This window comes from Sciurus vulgaris, assembly GCF_902686455.1.
Source record: "Sciurus vulgaris genome assembly, chromosome: 3".
In the NCBI taxonomy this organism is placed as follows: domain Eukaryota; kingdom Metazoa; phylum Chordata; class Mammalia; order Rodentia; family Sciuridae; genus Sciurus; species Sciurus vulgaris.
The window spans coordinates 74,014,047-74,031,442 of record NC_136463.1 but is presented as its reverse complement, the minus strand read 5'-3'; the positions used below and the strand labels follow the sequence as shown (position 1 = coordinate 74,031,442).

General features: G+C 33.9%; 1 protein-coding gene across 4 annotated transcripts in view; it reads right to left on the bottom strand.

The window, feature by feature from the left end:
- The window catches only part of IWS1 (interacts with SUPT6H, CTD assembly factor 1), a 37,956-nt gene that overhangs the window by 10,940 nt on the left and 9,620 nt on the right, over positions 1-17,396 (bottom strand). For 3 of the 4 annotated variants that reach the window (XR_013762311.1, XM_079130442.1, XM_079130443.1), the window contains exons 3-9: positions 11,891-13,037; positions 10,658-10,847; positions 10,065-10,122; positions 4,371-4,468; positions 3,033-3,183; positions 2,051-2,133; positions 134-263 (exon numbers count right to left, since the gene is read on the bottom strand). Coding sequence is in view for 3 of the 4 variants with exons in the window: in XM_079130442.1 (XP_078986568.1) it covers positions 134-263; positions 2,051-2,133; positions 3,033-3,183; positions 4,371-4,468; positions 10,065-10,122; positions 10,658-10,847; positions 11,891-13,037 (1,857 nt within the window). In the remaining variant the exon portion in view is untranslated. The remainder of the gene's footprint in view (positions 1-133; positions 264-2,050; positions 2,134-3,032; positions 3,184-4,370; positions 4,469-10,064; positions 10,123-10,657; positions 10,848-11,890; positions 13,038-17,396) is intronic. The other variant, XM_079130444.1, reaches the window with a different exon arrangement.

Here is a 17,396-nt window from a genome sequence, read left to right as displayed (position 1 = left end):
GTTTGTTTTTTCAACCTTTTCTCTGGCAGGCTGTAGCAGAGCAAATGTACAAATTCATGGTAGAACATAAAAGTCAAGACAATACAAACCACATTAGATAATTAATGAAGAACAAGCAGTTTCTGCCACTAACCTCTTGCAAAATCTTCAACAGCTCCTCCCGAATCTTTAGGGCTGGCAAACTCCTATCTGGCAGAGGTGAGAGCCATTCTTTGATGGCAGACATCACACCACTGTCAATAAACGTTTCTTTAAGGTCCTGCCTGCAATAATAATGATTATGATGATGATGGTGGTGGTGGAGGGGTGGTAATGATAATATTAGTAATAATTATTCAAGTCTACAAACTGTAGTTCCACTGTATCTCTGACTTCTCTTACATATTTAGTGATGTTTCCAAAACTTGCTTTTATATTCATATTATATAATACACATTTACATATATGTTGGATATATATTAAATATTACTGGATTCCTATACGAGTTTCAAAAGTAGTATGAAATTTAGTTTCTATTTCCCATAAACATATAGACTTGACAGCAAAAATGACTTGCTAACAACAAACAGAATAAACTCAAATTACACAAGATAGATTAATATTGGTATGAATGGACACACAGAGGAATAATGAACTGCAATTATTATAACTAAAAACATAACACTCGATCCATCACAATAGTGATTCTCAGTTTCAGGTGATGGAGAACACAGAATTGTGCTACTCTTTGCAGCCCATAAAGAAGAATATAATCCTTCTGGCAGAAAAATTGTTTCAGTGAATTAATGACATTTAAATCCCTGAACCTTGCCTTTTCCTTTACACCTACTAACTACTAGTAGTAATAGTATTTAGTTTTACAGTGTTGATTTATTTTCTGTAGTAATAATTTTTAGTAACTACAAAGAAACTTGTTTTGAGTATGAATCCATTTCTTGTATACAAAGAATCGTGTATATTCACCATGAAGAAACTGCACACCACAAATACCTTTCAAACCAAAAAAAAAAATTCCTGAACTAGTGATATTTCAATTCCATTTCATGCAACAGAATCAGTTATATTAATATAATGTTAATATATTTTACATATATTATATTATATATGTAAAATCTGCCAGAAAGCTTTGTCTGCTGGGATAGAGGAAGCAATTTTCTAGATACAGAATCCTAAGGCAGGTTGGTGGCTCACTGATGTAGGATGCATTTCTTCAAGTCATTCAAAGCAGGCTGTGGTTTTAGTTATTCAAAGAGAAAGCGAAGTTGCTCATGACCATGAGCAAACAAATGAAAGAATTTCATAACAAGGACCTAATAAGAAGGACATCATTATTACAGAAAGACTCAATGACTGTGCTGTATTGGGCCATACAGGTCTTATATTAACATGTGTTTTGAGTAGATTGCCCATGATTTGCTGTTTTCAATTACACTGGGAAAACTAAATTTTACCAGACTCCAAACTGTCTATAAAGAATAAATGAGTAGTTTACAAGTTTTTCATTCAATTTTAGTTTTCTATTTGTTCTGTTTATACTAGGCATCAAAGTTTAAGAAAAATGTATGAAGAAATATAATTTAGGAAATTTTATTCATTATTATTTGTGATCGAACAGAAGGCTACCATTATGTAATATTCCAAGAACATCAGTAAGTAGTTTGAATATCATTCCATTAAAAGGAAAAGCTTTATTTAGAAAAAAGATCAAGTATAAATATACAAATAATTCAAAGCCAAGCAGGAATCTGATAAACAAAATATATTTCACTATACACAACACAGATTTATTTTTCTATAGTCTTATTTCTATATAAAGAAGTTTAATATTCACTTTCATTTCCTATATCAAAGTGCAATGTGAGTCAAAGCCTTGAAAAAGACATAATTCATTAGAAAGAGAGAAAGAGAGCAGTGCACACCCTGAACCTACTATCTGACACCCAGATGTAAACTGACCAAGTGCAAAATGTCTCAAAACCACCACTGCCCCTTACACTGTCCATTATGATCATTAAAAGAATAATCTTCAACAAAAAAATGAAACACTTACTTCTTAAGGTGCATAACCACAGTAGGCAACAAAGTTAATTTTTTCAGTGCTGGTTTTTTTTGATTGTTCAACTGTCTATCTTCCTATTCAGAAAAAAGACAAAAAGATTAATAAAAAATAGCACTATTAATTGTTAATAATGAATTATAACCACTGTAATTCTAAACCTTAAAATAAAGCAACAATCTGTCAAAGAAACAATTTTTCATACAAGAAATGATGCCCGAAAGACAGGATTTTGTTTTTTCTTTCGCTTAACGCCAAATTCTGTCCGTTAAACCCTCAAAACTTAGAAAAATAGCTTTAACAATTATGGGGTTGGGGATATAGCTCAGTTGGTAGAGTGCCTGCCTTGCAAGAACAAAGCCCTGGGTTCAATCCTCAGCACTGCAAAAAACAATTAAAAACTCAAGGGTACAATTTTAATTTAACATATTGGAATAACTGTCAAATTTTCAAAGAACTGATTCAAGGAACAAATTATAGCAGGGAAATTTTGGTTTATCTTTAAACAATCATCCAGGTATAAGACTTAATGTCTCTAAAAGATCAGAATTTGTTTTTAAAATATAACACCCGGCCAATTTTTACAATTAGAGCACATTTTAAAAATTCAATGAGTTAGATTCAGTCTCTTGATCAGGACAAGACAGTGACACATGATTTTATAACACTTTTTATATATAAAGAAACATCAAACTTAGTGACGAATCAGCCAAAGCTGAGAAAAAAACCATCGCCCCATAAAACTGTGAAGCTATTTACCTGAAAAGGTTTTACTTAACACTTAGTCTTGGTGATTTCTTCTAAACATGTGACTAAAAAATTAAAATTATTTCCATGCTTAAAATTTAAGATAGTAAATTTTTATTACAAAAAAACAAAATGTCTTTAATGTAGTTTATGTCAAGATTAAGTATTTAAACAAACAAACAAAAGCAACCCAACCAATTCAGTAGGGGGAAGAAATGACCCATCTCACCTCAGCAGCCTCATTCATCTTGACAATCATGGCACTCACAACATCATCTGCATCGCTAATAAAGGTGCCACCATCACGATTACGTCTGCGCTTGCCACTCATGCTCTTTTTCCGCTGCAACATCATCTCAAAATCCGACAGGAAGTCCATACTAAGCAGTGACAAAATAAAATGAAATATAAGATCTTTTAATTACACATTTACCAGAATCAAGAGAACCAAGCTAATTCGAACTCAAAGAAGTGCCACCTTTTTTAAAAAAATGGAAGTGCTTACTATTAAAAAAAAAAAACAGCTGACCCCCTTGCCTTTATGTCTAACTCCTGTTCTACCCCAACTGCTACACACTTATCATCTATAGCCCTAAATTACATCCACACTTATACCAGCTTGAGAAGAACACTTCAAATTCTTACCCAGCGGCTCATTCAGTTTTAGTTGCACTGCCTATATTTGGAATAAAATAGTGTCCAATTATTTGAATGTTTTTATATTATACAGCATGAACAGGAAAAATAAACTGCTTTTTAGTGATAAGCAACCTAACTCAAAATAATGTGACTGAGATAAAGATGAAAATCTATAGGTTTGTTATGAGCCTTAGAATTTTACAGCTTTCATTAGGATCACTTGAGTTAACTCACTCTCACTATTCCTATAAATTCAAATTTCTGAAAGGATGTAATATACATTCAGCTTAATTCTTACACTTTGCTTAGAATTAAAAAGGAAACTTTCTTTTTTAAAGCATTATCTTGGTCTGGGGATATAGTTCAGTTGGTAGAGTGCCTGTCTCACATGCACAGGCCCTGGGTTCAATCCCCAGCACCACCAAAAAAATTAAAAAAAAAAAAAACAAAAAACCCAAAAAAACAAACACACATGCAAACATGCACACACAAAAGCATTATTTTTACAACTGTAATCATTATTCTATTCTTCTAAGGTACTTGTCAAGTCATCAGACTATTCTGGACACAGATCTCAACTATTTTAAAAAATGCAGCAAAATACAATCAAGTAATATTTTGTTAAGACTTCAGAACTAATCTTCCTGGTCCTCAAAATCAACTCTTAAAAAATATTTATTAGGTTAATTTTCAGAACAGTTTATGTAGTAAACCATAAATTAGGAGTCTGGTGCCATATAAATATAATGCCACAAACTAAGATGTCTGAGTATAGGAAAATAATAACAGTAATTCACTGATAACACTGTATATATGGAGAAGGTAAGAAAAATAAGAATAGATCTCTGCTAAATTTAGCAAATGAAAAACAAAACATTTAAGTCTCTACCTCCATTTTTTAAAGCCTTCTTTAAACAAAAAAACTTACTGCTTTCCTCTCTTTATGTTATCATCAGAATCTGATTCTTCTGCTTCTTTCACCTGGGTTTCACCTTTTTCTTCTTCCAAATCCTCCTGGTTAAAACCCTGAAGGCAGAGTGAATGACCAAGTTATCAAAACCTTTATACAGATTTTCTTCTATATAACTGTTCTTAACTTTTTACATTTCTAAAGTATTACATCCACAAAAAACAAAAATTAAATAGGTACCAAAAGGGTTGTAGAGCAAAAGCTCCCTCCCTAACCACTAGTATTACTTGTTTTCTTATGCTTCCTTCCAGAAACATTCTACAATTACATATGCACTTCTACACATATATATTTAGTATCTCCTTTTATTATATAAATAGCAGCATAATATTCACAATGGGTACAAGATACTTTCCAAATTTAACAATAGAATAAGGACACTGATCCATTTCAGCATAAACCATCCTCTTTATTTGTAATGCTTTCAACTATTTTACCATATGACTATAACCATAATCTGTTTATGCATTTGCCCAATTACATGATTATGTATATATTAATTTTTTTTAATTTAAATTTTTATTTTTACAGACTGCACTTTGATTCACTGTACACAAATGGGGTGTAACTTTTCATTGTGTATGGTTGTACACAATGTAGATTCACACCATTCATGTGATCATACATGTACACAGGGTAACAATGTCTCATTCTACTATCTTTCCTTCCCCCACCCCTCCCACTCCATTTTCCTTTACACCATCTGAAGTTCCTTCATTCTTCTCTTCCCCACCCCATTCCCTAGTTATGTATTGTCATCCACTTATCAGAGAAAATACTCTGCCTTTGGTTTTTTTGGGCTTGGCCTATTTCACTTAGCATGATAACTCCAACTCCATCCATTTACCAGCAAATGCCATAATTTTATTCTTCTTTATGGCTGAGTAATATTCCATTGTGTATGTATATAGACCACAGTTTCTTTATTCATTCATCAATTGAAGGGCATCTCGGTTGGTTCCACAATCTAGCTATTGTGAATTGAGCAGCTATGAACACTGATGTGGCTGCATCACTGTAATATGCTGATTTTAAGTCCTTTGGGTATAAACCGTGAATGGGATAGCTGGGTCACACAGTGATAAGTATTTGCCAAATTGTCTTCTATAGAGTTTATACATCAATTCTTTCTCCTTCCAGCAAAGTACAGATTGCACCTGTTTCCCCACCTTCTCACTACTATAGCAGGTTATTAAATGTTAATATCTGCCAATCTCGGGACCAAAAGTCTGGGCTTTTTATTTTTTCATGTTTAAAAAGCCAATTGAAATGCTTTTTCTGTAAACTCTAAATATCCTACGCCCATTTTGTTGTTGTTATTCTGTTTATCTTTTTCTCATCAGGGAAAAAAAAATCTCTAAAAATTAAGGAAATCTGCTCTCTGTGACATTAAAGGCACAACGGTATATTTGTACAGTTCGATTTTGTTTATGCTAATGTTAGGCATGATTTTCATTTTTATGTAAATGAAATGGCCAGTCTTTTTGTTAGAGCTTCTAACTTTTTGTATCTTACTTATATAGCCTTCTCAATGTTTTATATTAGTATGTTGTTTTTCTCAATGAGTTAAAACTGTAACAAGTTGATGTTAATTCTCCAAACTAGGTTTAGTTTAGCTTATTCTAATATGATGTTGAACTGAGTATGAGAACTCCAAGAAGGTGTCCAAAGTCTCTGACTTTCAAATAATTCTTAAATTAATTCTTTACTATTTTTCTTAGGTTTACTTTTAATTAAATTCTAAATTCATCTACTTTCATTCTTTTACTTTAGTACAAATAATGATTTCTTTTTTGACCAAAGAACTGTTTAATAAGGCTTTAAAATTTTTACAGGACATAGGTGTTCTATTTGTTAATTTTGTTATTAATTTCTTTGATTCACTACATTACACACAGAAAATAGTACCTCTACTTTGACTTTTCGGAAAAAATTGGTTCAAAATTTATATGAGGGTTAGGGTTGTGGCTCAGTGGTACAGTGCTTGCCTAGCATGCGTGAGGCATTGGATTTTGTCCTCAGCACCACATAAAAAAACTAAATAAATGAAATAAAGGTATTGTGTCCATCTACAACTAAAAATTTTTTTAAAAAATTTATATGAGAACACAAAGACCCAAGAAAAGCCAAAGCAATGTTGAATAACAACCTTAGAGAACATAAACCAACTGTCTCTAGCAATATATTAATGGTGCAAAGAAACCAACAGATTGGAAAATAAATCTAGATACTCGAGATTTATGACAGTGATGGCTACAAACAGCAGTAGGAAAGGATGATCTTTTTAATAAATGATGCTGGGTCTACTGTATATTCCAAATTAGGGAAAGTAGTTTGACTTCTTCATATTACACATAAAAATTTTTAAGCCAATTTTAGGTGCATTGTGAAATTAAATGTGAACATTTATAAAATGTCAACTTCCTAGAAAATAACTTGGTGGAAATCTGCTTAACCTTGGAGACAGGAATAAATTTCTTAAGCAGATTTCAAAAAGTTTTCACCAGAAAGAAAAGACTAATAAATCTGATCAATATTAAAATTAAGAACTTCTTTCATCAGAAGGTTCCACCGAGAAAGTGAGAAGGCAAGCAACCAAGTGGAAGAAGACATTTTTAACTTTTGTTAAAGGGTTTCTATATAGATTACGTACAAATACTGCCATCACTTTTACAGATTTGTTGATTTTCAATAGAAAAAGGATTTGTTGACTGAAGGTTGTAAAAAATCTAAAATATTCATTATTGGAATTATATGGCCCTTTTTCCTATAATTTTGAAAGTATGGAACAGAGGAGTTGAATGATTATGCAGTCTCCCCTAATCCCACACACCTATGACTGAGGCAAGCATATTTTGTTTTTGTTTATTCTTTATTTTGTTTATCCTAAAAATGTCTGAAATAAAACTAAACATGGATAACAACAACAAAAAAAGACATTTTTGGTTTTTATGGATTGCCTGTCAGCTACATTCTTCTTAGATCATTTGTCTTTGTCATTTAATTTTTGTTTTGTGTGCATGGATAGTTGTGCTTGTATATATGTATAAATAAAGACATACTATTAGATGCATATAATTTTAAAATCTTATCAATAAGAGTAATCCTCCTTATCTCACCTAATGTTTTTTGCCTCAAAGTCTACCTTCTTGATATTAATATGGCTGTTAACTTTTCTTTTAGCTAGTGTTCACATGGAGTTATCTTTTCTTACCCCTTTATTTTCTACTTCTTTTTCAGATCATTCTCTTGAAACCAGTATGTATCAATTATTAAAATCCACTCCGACCATCTCTGTCATTTAACTGGAACATTTAGCATATTTACATTTAATGTGATTCCTGATATTATCAGTTTAAATCTGCTATCTTACAGTGTACTACTTTCTAATTGTTTCCAGCTCTTTTATATATTTCTTTTTCTCTTTTCCTGCATCTTTAAAGACTGATTAGTGCTGGGGTGAACACCTGTAATTCCAGTGCCTCAGGAGGGTGAGGCAGGAGGATCTCAAGTTCAAAGCCAGCCTCAGCAAAAGTGAGGCAGTAATAAGCAACTCGATGAGACTCTGTATCTAAATAAAATAGAAAACAGGGCTGGAGATATGGCTTAGTGGTCAAATGCCCCTGAGTTCAATCCCTGGTACCTGCCCTGCAACAACAACAAAAAACTGATTAGTTTTTATTATTTCAAAAAAATGTACCCTCTTTGGTTTAGAGATTACACAGCCTTTAGTCATTATAGACTATGGTCATTACAGTCTTTGTAAAGGTCAGTGGCTCTTTTAGATGGCAACATGCATCCTAACTTATCGAAGTCCATTAATATACATTTATATTCATTTGCAAAGACTTGTGAACACTTCAATTACATGTATATTCCCAAATGTGTTGTTGTTTTAATTTTTTTTTAAATAATTTTTTTAGTTGTAGATGGACACAATACCTTTATTTTATTTATTTATTTTTATGTGGTGCTGAGCATTGAACCCAGTACCTGGACATGCTGGGCAAGTGTTCTACCACTGAACTATAACCCCAGCCCTGTTCTAATTTTATTTTATATATATATATATATATATAAAAATATATAAATATACTATATAAATACTATAAGTATTATAAATATATAATTATATATTATATAAGTATACAATATATATAATATATATATACACACTGTATATACATATACTAAACCATACCAGACATGACTTTGTTTTGTACATTCAATATTCAAGTATATATTAATATACTTTAGTTGCTCTTTTTTACATCCTCTGTCTACCTGAGATCATTCTCTCTATATATTTATTTTCTTCAATTGTCACATTGACAATGAATTCCCTCCTTATTTCATCTTCATTCCTGGAAAGCACTTTTGCTGAATATAACAGAATTCTAAGTTTGCAGTTATTGGATTCTCTTGTTTCCGTTGAGAAATGAGCTGTTAGTCTAGTTGTTGCTTTTTTAACTAACTTTTTTCCTGTGGCAGCTTTGGAGACTCTCATTTTCTTTGATTTCTTGCAGTTTAATTATATATTTAGGTATATCTTTTTTATTCTGCTTGCAACCTGTCATATTTCTATAATTTAGTTTTATGCATCATTTATATATATGCATATATACATATTATCTTCTCCTCTAGTACTCCAATGTGTTATGTTAAACTTTCTCATACAATTTCATCTTTTCTTTTACATTTTCCATAATGTCTCTCAACACTGTTCTAGATATTTCCTTCTAACCTGCTTTCCAGTTCACTAATTTTCTTTTCAAATATGTCCAATTTGTGTTCAACTTAACCACTGAATTTTTCATTTGTTACTGTATTTTTATAGTTCTAAAGTTTCTACATGGTTCTTCTTCAAACCTACCTTGTTCTTTTTAAAAATTTCTGTATCAAGAGCCCCCAGTTCCATTATTGTTTTTGCTACTACCGTTCCCTTTTAATGCCATCTTTAACTGTGTACCATGCTACATATATAAAAAACTTGAATTATCTTAATCAAGTTTCTGACACAGGTTCTTTAATCTGCCAGAAGACTTAAAGTTGGCCTAAAATCTGAGTAAAGGTTGTTTTACTTTTAGTTCCAGCTATATCCTAGAATGCTGATCTTTTCTCAATACAGGGAATGGGATTTTCAGAGTCCCCAACCTTAGCAGGCCCTGAATTTCAAATTTGTCCCTAAGTCTTGAGGTTGTCTAAAATACAAGCAGACACTCTCCTCAGAGGTAAACACCCTCAAAGAAAAAGCAGTTCTAGACACCAAGTTCCCAACTCTTTAGCTTTGTCTTCTGCCTTAATAATTTCTTGTTACCTTGTTCTATGATGAGATTTTCAACTGCTTTTCTAGTTGTCCACAGCAGAGAGGTTAATCCAAAATTACCAAGTCTTTTATTACTAGAAGCAGAAGTCCTATAACTACTGTGACTCTAACTTTTAGCATAGGGTCTTTCATTGTCTCTTAGTGAGTTCCTTCATCCCATTAATTCAATTCTTCGATTTTCCCTTTATGTCTTTGTAATACACTTTCATTTCACTTTTTGAATTCATCTAGATTTTTCTACTGAATACATCATAGTTGTTTATTCCTACTTATCAGAATCATGTATTAGAGAATTTCCGCCATAAAAACAAATCAGTCTTACTTACTGTAAATTCTTCTTCCTCTTCATCACCAGATTCTCCAAATATATCTGCAATAAGATTTCTAGAACAGAAATAAATATAAAGACATTCATTTTCTTACTTCCTATTTGCTTAAGAATCATTTTTAAAAATAGGGTACTAATTTATGCATTGTAAAACGTGCAGATTTTAAGTGTCCAGGTCAATGGGCTTTAACAAATGCTTACACTCATATAACCTGCACCTTAATCAAGATGCAGAACAATTCTGTCTCCCCATAAAATTTCTTTACATCCCAACAGTCAGCTCCCAGCATCAACATCCAAGAGGCAATCACCACTCTAATTCCCATCATCACAGTTTTCCTGTTCTTAACTTCATATAAATGGCATTACAAAATGTTGTTTGCTTCCTTATCATATTGGGATCCATCCAAATTATATTGTATATATCAATAGTTTAAGAACTAATATCTTAGGTGGCCAAAGTCACTCAATTAGGTAGGGTGTATTATACCTCACCACAAAATCCTAATATCAATTTAAAAAATTTGAAAGACAAACCCCTTTCTACTACCTAAAAACACCCTTGAAAACTCACATTATACTGTCACTTACTCTTCTTCATTGCCCGACTCACTATCACTCCCAAATAGATCTTTCTCTTCATTTTTCTTATCAGACAATTCTTTTCCCACTTCTTCTTCGCTGTCAGATGCTACAGTCTTCTCTCTTTTGCTTGACTTGTCTGATATAACATCACTGTCAGAATCATCAGCATCAGAGACAACACGACTCTTCTTAGCTGCTATTGAAAGACAGAATCAGTAATCATATTTTGTCATGGCTGTTGTACCACTAAACATAATAGATGCTTTAAAATGTCAGTACATTTTACAGATCCCCCTAACAAATAATATCAATATAAAGCAGGCATTAAGATCTACTTTCCCTTTGGAGAAGAGAGAAAATTAGGGTTAGCTTGATAGAATTGGCATCCTTTCCATACTACCCAGCATTAGAAACTAAAAGGACTATTCCCTTTTTTTTTGGTACCAGGGATTGAACCCGGGGGCACTCAACCAAGCTACATCCCCAGCCCTTTATCGTATGTTATTTAGAGATGGGGTTTTGCTGAGTTGCTTAGGGCCTCGCTAAATTGCTAAGGCTGGCTTTGAACTCACGATCCTCCTGTCTCAGCCTCCTGAGACACTGGGATTACAAGTGTGCACCACCATACCCAGCTAAAAAGGACTAGATATTCCTTTTTAAGAACATTCTCCACATTCCTTAACTGTTGCTGGTCAGTTTGAAATTTCTTATCTTTTCTGATAAACTGGCAATATGTGCTGTGTTCTTTATTCTTCCTCCTATAGTAACAGGTTACAGGGAATGTATCTTTTCCAAAAAAGGTAAGTTTCATAAGAAAGCAATCAAGTGAAAAATTACTGTTTTAGGTAATACTCTGCAAAGAAAATCTCTCAAAAGAACCTCCCCAAATATCTCTATTACCTAAGTACTTTGAGTACTCAACAATGATTAACAAATGAAGGAATGACTTGTTGAACCACAGTTACTATTTGAATGGTGTCTAATTAATTAGCAGTCACAGAGACCATAGCTAACTCTGGATATGGTCAGAGGTTTTCATGTTAACATGGTTTTTGAAATATTACCCTTTCTGATAAAGAAAACCCAAGTCTTTCATATTCCCACTGACTCTTGGTCTAGGCTTATCACTTTAAGGCAGTTAGAAATTAGGTGCTTTAAGAACAACTCAAAGGAAATTTAATATTAAGCTTGGTCCATGATCACCTGGGGAAACAGGTGACTAGTTAAATAATTCCTTACATGCTTTTTCTTCATCTTCACTATCAGAAAGTACTGCAGCTTTCCGTTTTGCTACTTTTTCCTCCTCACCCTCTTTTTCTTCATCTTCATCACTATCCATTTTTTGCCTTTTGGGTTCTTCCTCCTCACTCTCAGAACTGTGAAACCTTTTTCTGTCAACTTGGCTCTCTGAATGGAAGTCATTCTGCATTTCTGGATTCCCCCCCTTATTTTCCCCATCACTATCATCATCCGACTCTGGCTTCTGTTTGGATCTGGAGACATCCTCAGCTTCTGAATCACTGGCAGGTCCCTTTTGAGGCTCCTCACTCTCAGAGTCGCTGACTCGGGGTTTGGGGAGTTCCTCATTTTCAGAATCACTGGCCTGATGTCTTGGGGGGTCCTCACTTTCTGAGTCACTAATTCGGGGCTTTGGGAGCTCTTCATTATCTGAGTCGCTGGCCCGGTGTCTTGGGGGGTCTTCGCTTTCAGAGTCACTGATACGGGGTTTGGGGAGCTCTTCATTATCTGAGTCACTGGCCCGGTGTCTTGGGGGGTCTTCGCTTTCAGAGTCACTGATACGGGGTTTGGGGAGCTCTTCATTTTCAGAGTCACTGGCCTGGTGCCTTGGGGGGTCCTCACTTTCTGAGTCACTGATTCTAGGTTTAGGAAGCTCCTCACTTTCTGAATCACTCATTTGTGGTTTGGGAGGCTCCTCATTTTCAGAGTCACTGGCCTGGTGCCTTGGGGGTTCCTCACTCTCAGAGTCACTGATTTGAGGTTTCAGAACATCCTCAGTTTCAGAGTCACTGGAGGGACTCTTTTGGAGCTCTTCAATCTCAGAATCACTGGCAGCATGCTTTCTAACTTCTTCGTTTTCAGAGTCACTTGCATGTCCATTCAACAGCTCCTCATTTTCAGAGTCACTCCCAGGTAATTTCCTGGTCTCCTCACTCTCAGAGTCACTCCCGTGCTGATTGACATCCTCATTTTCAGAATCACTTGCAGGAGGCTCTGCCCGCTCCTCAGATTCGGAGTCACTGTCCTTTGGCCTGTGCAGCTCCTCACTTTCAGAGTCGCTAGCATTAAGATGTGAGGGCTCATCATTCTCAGAGTCTGTCACATGATGTCTTTTGGTGAGGCCATCTTCTCGATCACTAGGTTCATTCTGAAAAAACAAGAAAAAAATCAGCAACATGTAAGAAAATAGTCATGAAATTTAAAAATTTTCAACAATTCTTTAAATGTAGAAATAGGTAAACTTAAATGTCAGATTCCTGCCCTATACTGATATAAAAACATCCCACTTTAAAGGTCAATCTATAAAATGGTTTATCATGGTTTGGACCCCCCAAAAGGGGAAGAATAAACAAAACGAAATGTAAAGCATACCTCTAGATTATACAGGAGAAATTAATTTTGAAGAGTTGATGAGCTAGATTAAAAAGAAGAGTCTAACTTCCTCATATATTCTAATTCCTAAAAATTGAACTATTTTTCAAAGAAATACAAGCAAGCATGTAACCAAGTTCTTTTACAAAGAAGCATTCTTGGATTTTATATGGTTGAAATTATTTTAAGGGAAAAAACTACAAAACTTTATTTAAAGGGTCAAATAAAATATATTCTCCCATGGGAATCTAAAACAAAGAAGGAAAGGAGACATTTCCTAAGCACCTATTTATTAAGAGTCAATACCATGTTGGGCTCTCTTCTATTAGTTCATTTACTTTTCACTACAGTATTTCTTATGAATAAATATTTTAGGACTTAAAAACCATCTAGAATCTCACTTTTCATAATACTCTGGTTTACAAAGTAAAAGTATTTCATTTTGAATGTTTCCCCCTTAAAAACCTCCTAAGGCAAATATTTCTCTTTAGAATATTATGATTGAATATGAACCTACCAACAGATCAACTTTCAAGGACCAAAGAGATTTTAACAACATATATGCCCACTGTCATACTCTTCAATTTACACCAAGTTCATTTAAAAAAGACTAAGTATGCTGTGTTTACAACTTCAAAGAGAGCACAAAACATAAGCAAGTATACAAAGCATAAGTTTGAGGAGTTATTCATATTTTATTATCATCATGATAACACAATTCCAAAGAAACGTTAATTGCTAAATGTATTAACTGAAGTTTACCATGTTCAGGAAACTTTCCAAAACTATAAACTTTCAAAATTTCTACTAGACACTCAGCATCATTCCTTGTCATATCCCTATTCTCCCAGTAAAACTAGAATTTAGCTATTAAATATGACATTAAGATTGGAGGGAGAACACAGAACCTTGCAATCATAGTACTATACTCCACATACTGCTTAAAGTTACTTTAGCTATACTTACTAATTTAAAAGAACATAGATGGAATATTTATTTAGAATGTAAGCTCTCTGACAGCAGGCATTTTTGGTTTCTTTTCTTCACAGTGCACAGAATCATCTCCAGCACACACACACTCACGGTGTTTGTTGAATAAATAATAAAGGAGTTAAGTGGGAATAATATCAAGAGGAGTAATTAATTCAACAAGCATTTATTTAATGCCTACCATGTGCAAGGTGCTAGCAATCAAGGCTAAACATGTTTCTCAATGCCTGACTCTAAAGAGCTATTGCCTAATGAAGAGCCAAACATATAAATCCTAACAATATTTTGAAACTCTACAGGAAATGTATCTATATTAAACTAAGCTGCAAAAAGTATGTAGACAACAGGTATTTTTGAACTTAGCTTGCAATAACTGAGTAAAGAAGTTAACTAGTATGATAGGGAAGGGTAAACAGGAACCAGTTGGATGCTGTTTAGAATATTTTCAATGACATACCCATCACATAACTCTAATACCTTGTTTATGTGTGACTTTATTTTAGCTGAAAACAGGAATCATTTCTGTCTAGGTTCAAAAAGAAGAATCCTCCCAGAATCAGTGAGATGAATAACTAACAGACCAATACAGGTAAAAACCAAGGCACTTCAGTTTAGAAAAAAGAACTCTGAGATCTTTTCACTACAGCACTATGAATAATACGACTCAAGCTCTAACCATTCTATATTTCACTGTCTAGAACCTAAATTTTAAATCCACAGGAGAGACCATATAATTGGTCACAGCAACATCAGATGTGACTCAATCCATTACTGCTAGAGCAGAGGCAGAGAGCTCGGAGCCATTCCCAAAGGAGGGAGACATCACAAACTGGGCAGTCATCCCCGCTACACTCTACCCTGGATTTCTCGACACATCAGGTAAGCACTGCAAAACAAGCAACCATTAAGTACATTACATATGATAATCATTATAAAACTTATGAATTCCCATTAATTTTAAAGGAGTTTCATAAAACTTGTGTATCCATTCTGTGTGGCAACATGGTGGGAAAAAAAGAGAAATCAATGCAGTAATAAAGTGCTGGTCAACACGCTCAAGCTAGTGAATAAACATAAGCAGTGATATAGAATTTAGCCAGAGCATATCAGAAATTATGCAATTAAGCTTAAAGTTTAAAAGCTATCAAAAAATATTCAAATATTCAGGGCTGATTTCAGTAATTAAACTGAAAACTCAAAATACAGTTTTTTAGAAGTCAGGTTAAGTACAATAAATTAACAATAGAAAGTGCCATTGAAATGGTATTTTCTTAATAACACAAGAAACCCCCTAGTTGGAACTGTCAGAGAAATTGAGCACATGAAGTCCTGGAAGGATTCAGAAATGTCTCTACTGCCTCACATAACCATTTACACTGGTCACACATCATAAGGAACAATTTTATTTATCTCAGCATACAAATAATAATTACGCTCCTTATAGACCAGGGTCACAATACACACACACCCACACACACACAAACTGACGATCTTAAACTGAAAAGTATTAATGTGTTAATTTTGAAGTAGTATACTATCAAATAGAAACCTTTAAAAAAGAACCAAACAACTCACGACACCATCTCTTTTTTTTTTTACCTATCAGATGTGTCAAACTCAAAACAGCTGAACTTGCAAACTTGCATATTACCTTATCATCATAAACTGGCAAAACACTATAGTAAATTACACTGTGAATTCCATGAAGAAATAAATACGGGAGTATTTTCAAAAACACATTTCAATGGACCCCAGTTCCAGAAAATATAACTAAATCCTCATATTGTACTAGTTCAATAAGTATACAAAAGAATCTGAAAGGGACCAAGAGAGTTGCTCAGTGGTAGAATGCTTGTCTAGCACATGTGAAGTACTGGGCTGGACTCCTAGAACCAAGAAGGAAGGAAGGAAGGAAAAAATGGATGGATTCATTAATCTGAGGAAACCAGCTATTAAAACAACACAATGCTGTCAATCCAGTTAGGTCTGTAGAGAGCTACAATGTTATGAAAAACTCCAATTTTGCCACTAGCATTCACATAATAAAATTAAGATACATATTTGAGTGTCCCTTGTCTGGCTGATCTAAGAATCAGAGTAAAAAATGAAAGCTCTCCTGATGAGTACCAGTAAAAAAAATATTCTGCACAAAGCCTAAGATTGTATGATAACAAAGTCAACTCCTGCCTACCTTTTCAGACTCATTTCTGCCCTCTCACTAACATGTGGGTCATAACAGCAGTTCCCAAACTTCAGTGGGCAGAGGAATCATTTGGGGATCTTTGGTGAAAACCACAGACTTTTATGCTTCTCACCTCCACATATTAATCTAGTAGGTCTAGGAAAGGTGCCAAATAATTTGCATTTTAACACGTGATCCACATGACAGACCACACTGAAAAAATCCTTTTCCAGACACATGTAACTACTTACTAACTTACTTTCATGCCTTTACAAATTCTGTTCCCTTAGGCTAGATTATCTTTCCTCTACCTTGTCCTTTTCATAACCTCAAAACAGCAAAAATACTCCTCTCCCAAAGCCTCTTCCATCTTTCTCTCTAGGTAAAATAACTTTGTAAACATAATGTGATAGTTAAGAACATAGTCAAAAAGGCCTGGGGTCTAAACCCTAGTTCTGTCACTTTCCATGGTTTGTAATGTGGATATTTTCTTAATTCCTCAAAGTTCATGTGGCTTCAATTTAATGGAATCAGGAATAGTTATCTGTGCCTCAGAGGGCTATTCTGATGATTAAATGTATATAAACAAATTAGGAACAAAATCTTATTAATTATTAATTACAAAATATTCACCCTTCCAGATGCAGCCCAAACACATCCTCTGGGAAGGCCCAGTTATTCCTCCTTCATATTCCCATAGCATCCTGTACTTCTGTTTCACTGAAGTCACAGTTTACACATTTATTTTCATCATACACTGACCTTAAGATCAGACCATTTTTAAAAAATGTATCTCTCACCTGCAGAATGAAGAGACTCAAACTACATTCACTAAAATGAAAAAGAAATCACATAAGCAATGCGTAATGGAAAATAGTATCAATTCCTAACACAATGAAAGTGTAGATGGAATGAAAAGAACTAGTAAGAAATAGGATAAATAAGGACAGCAATGGCCAAGAA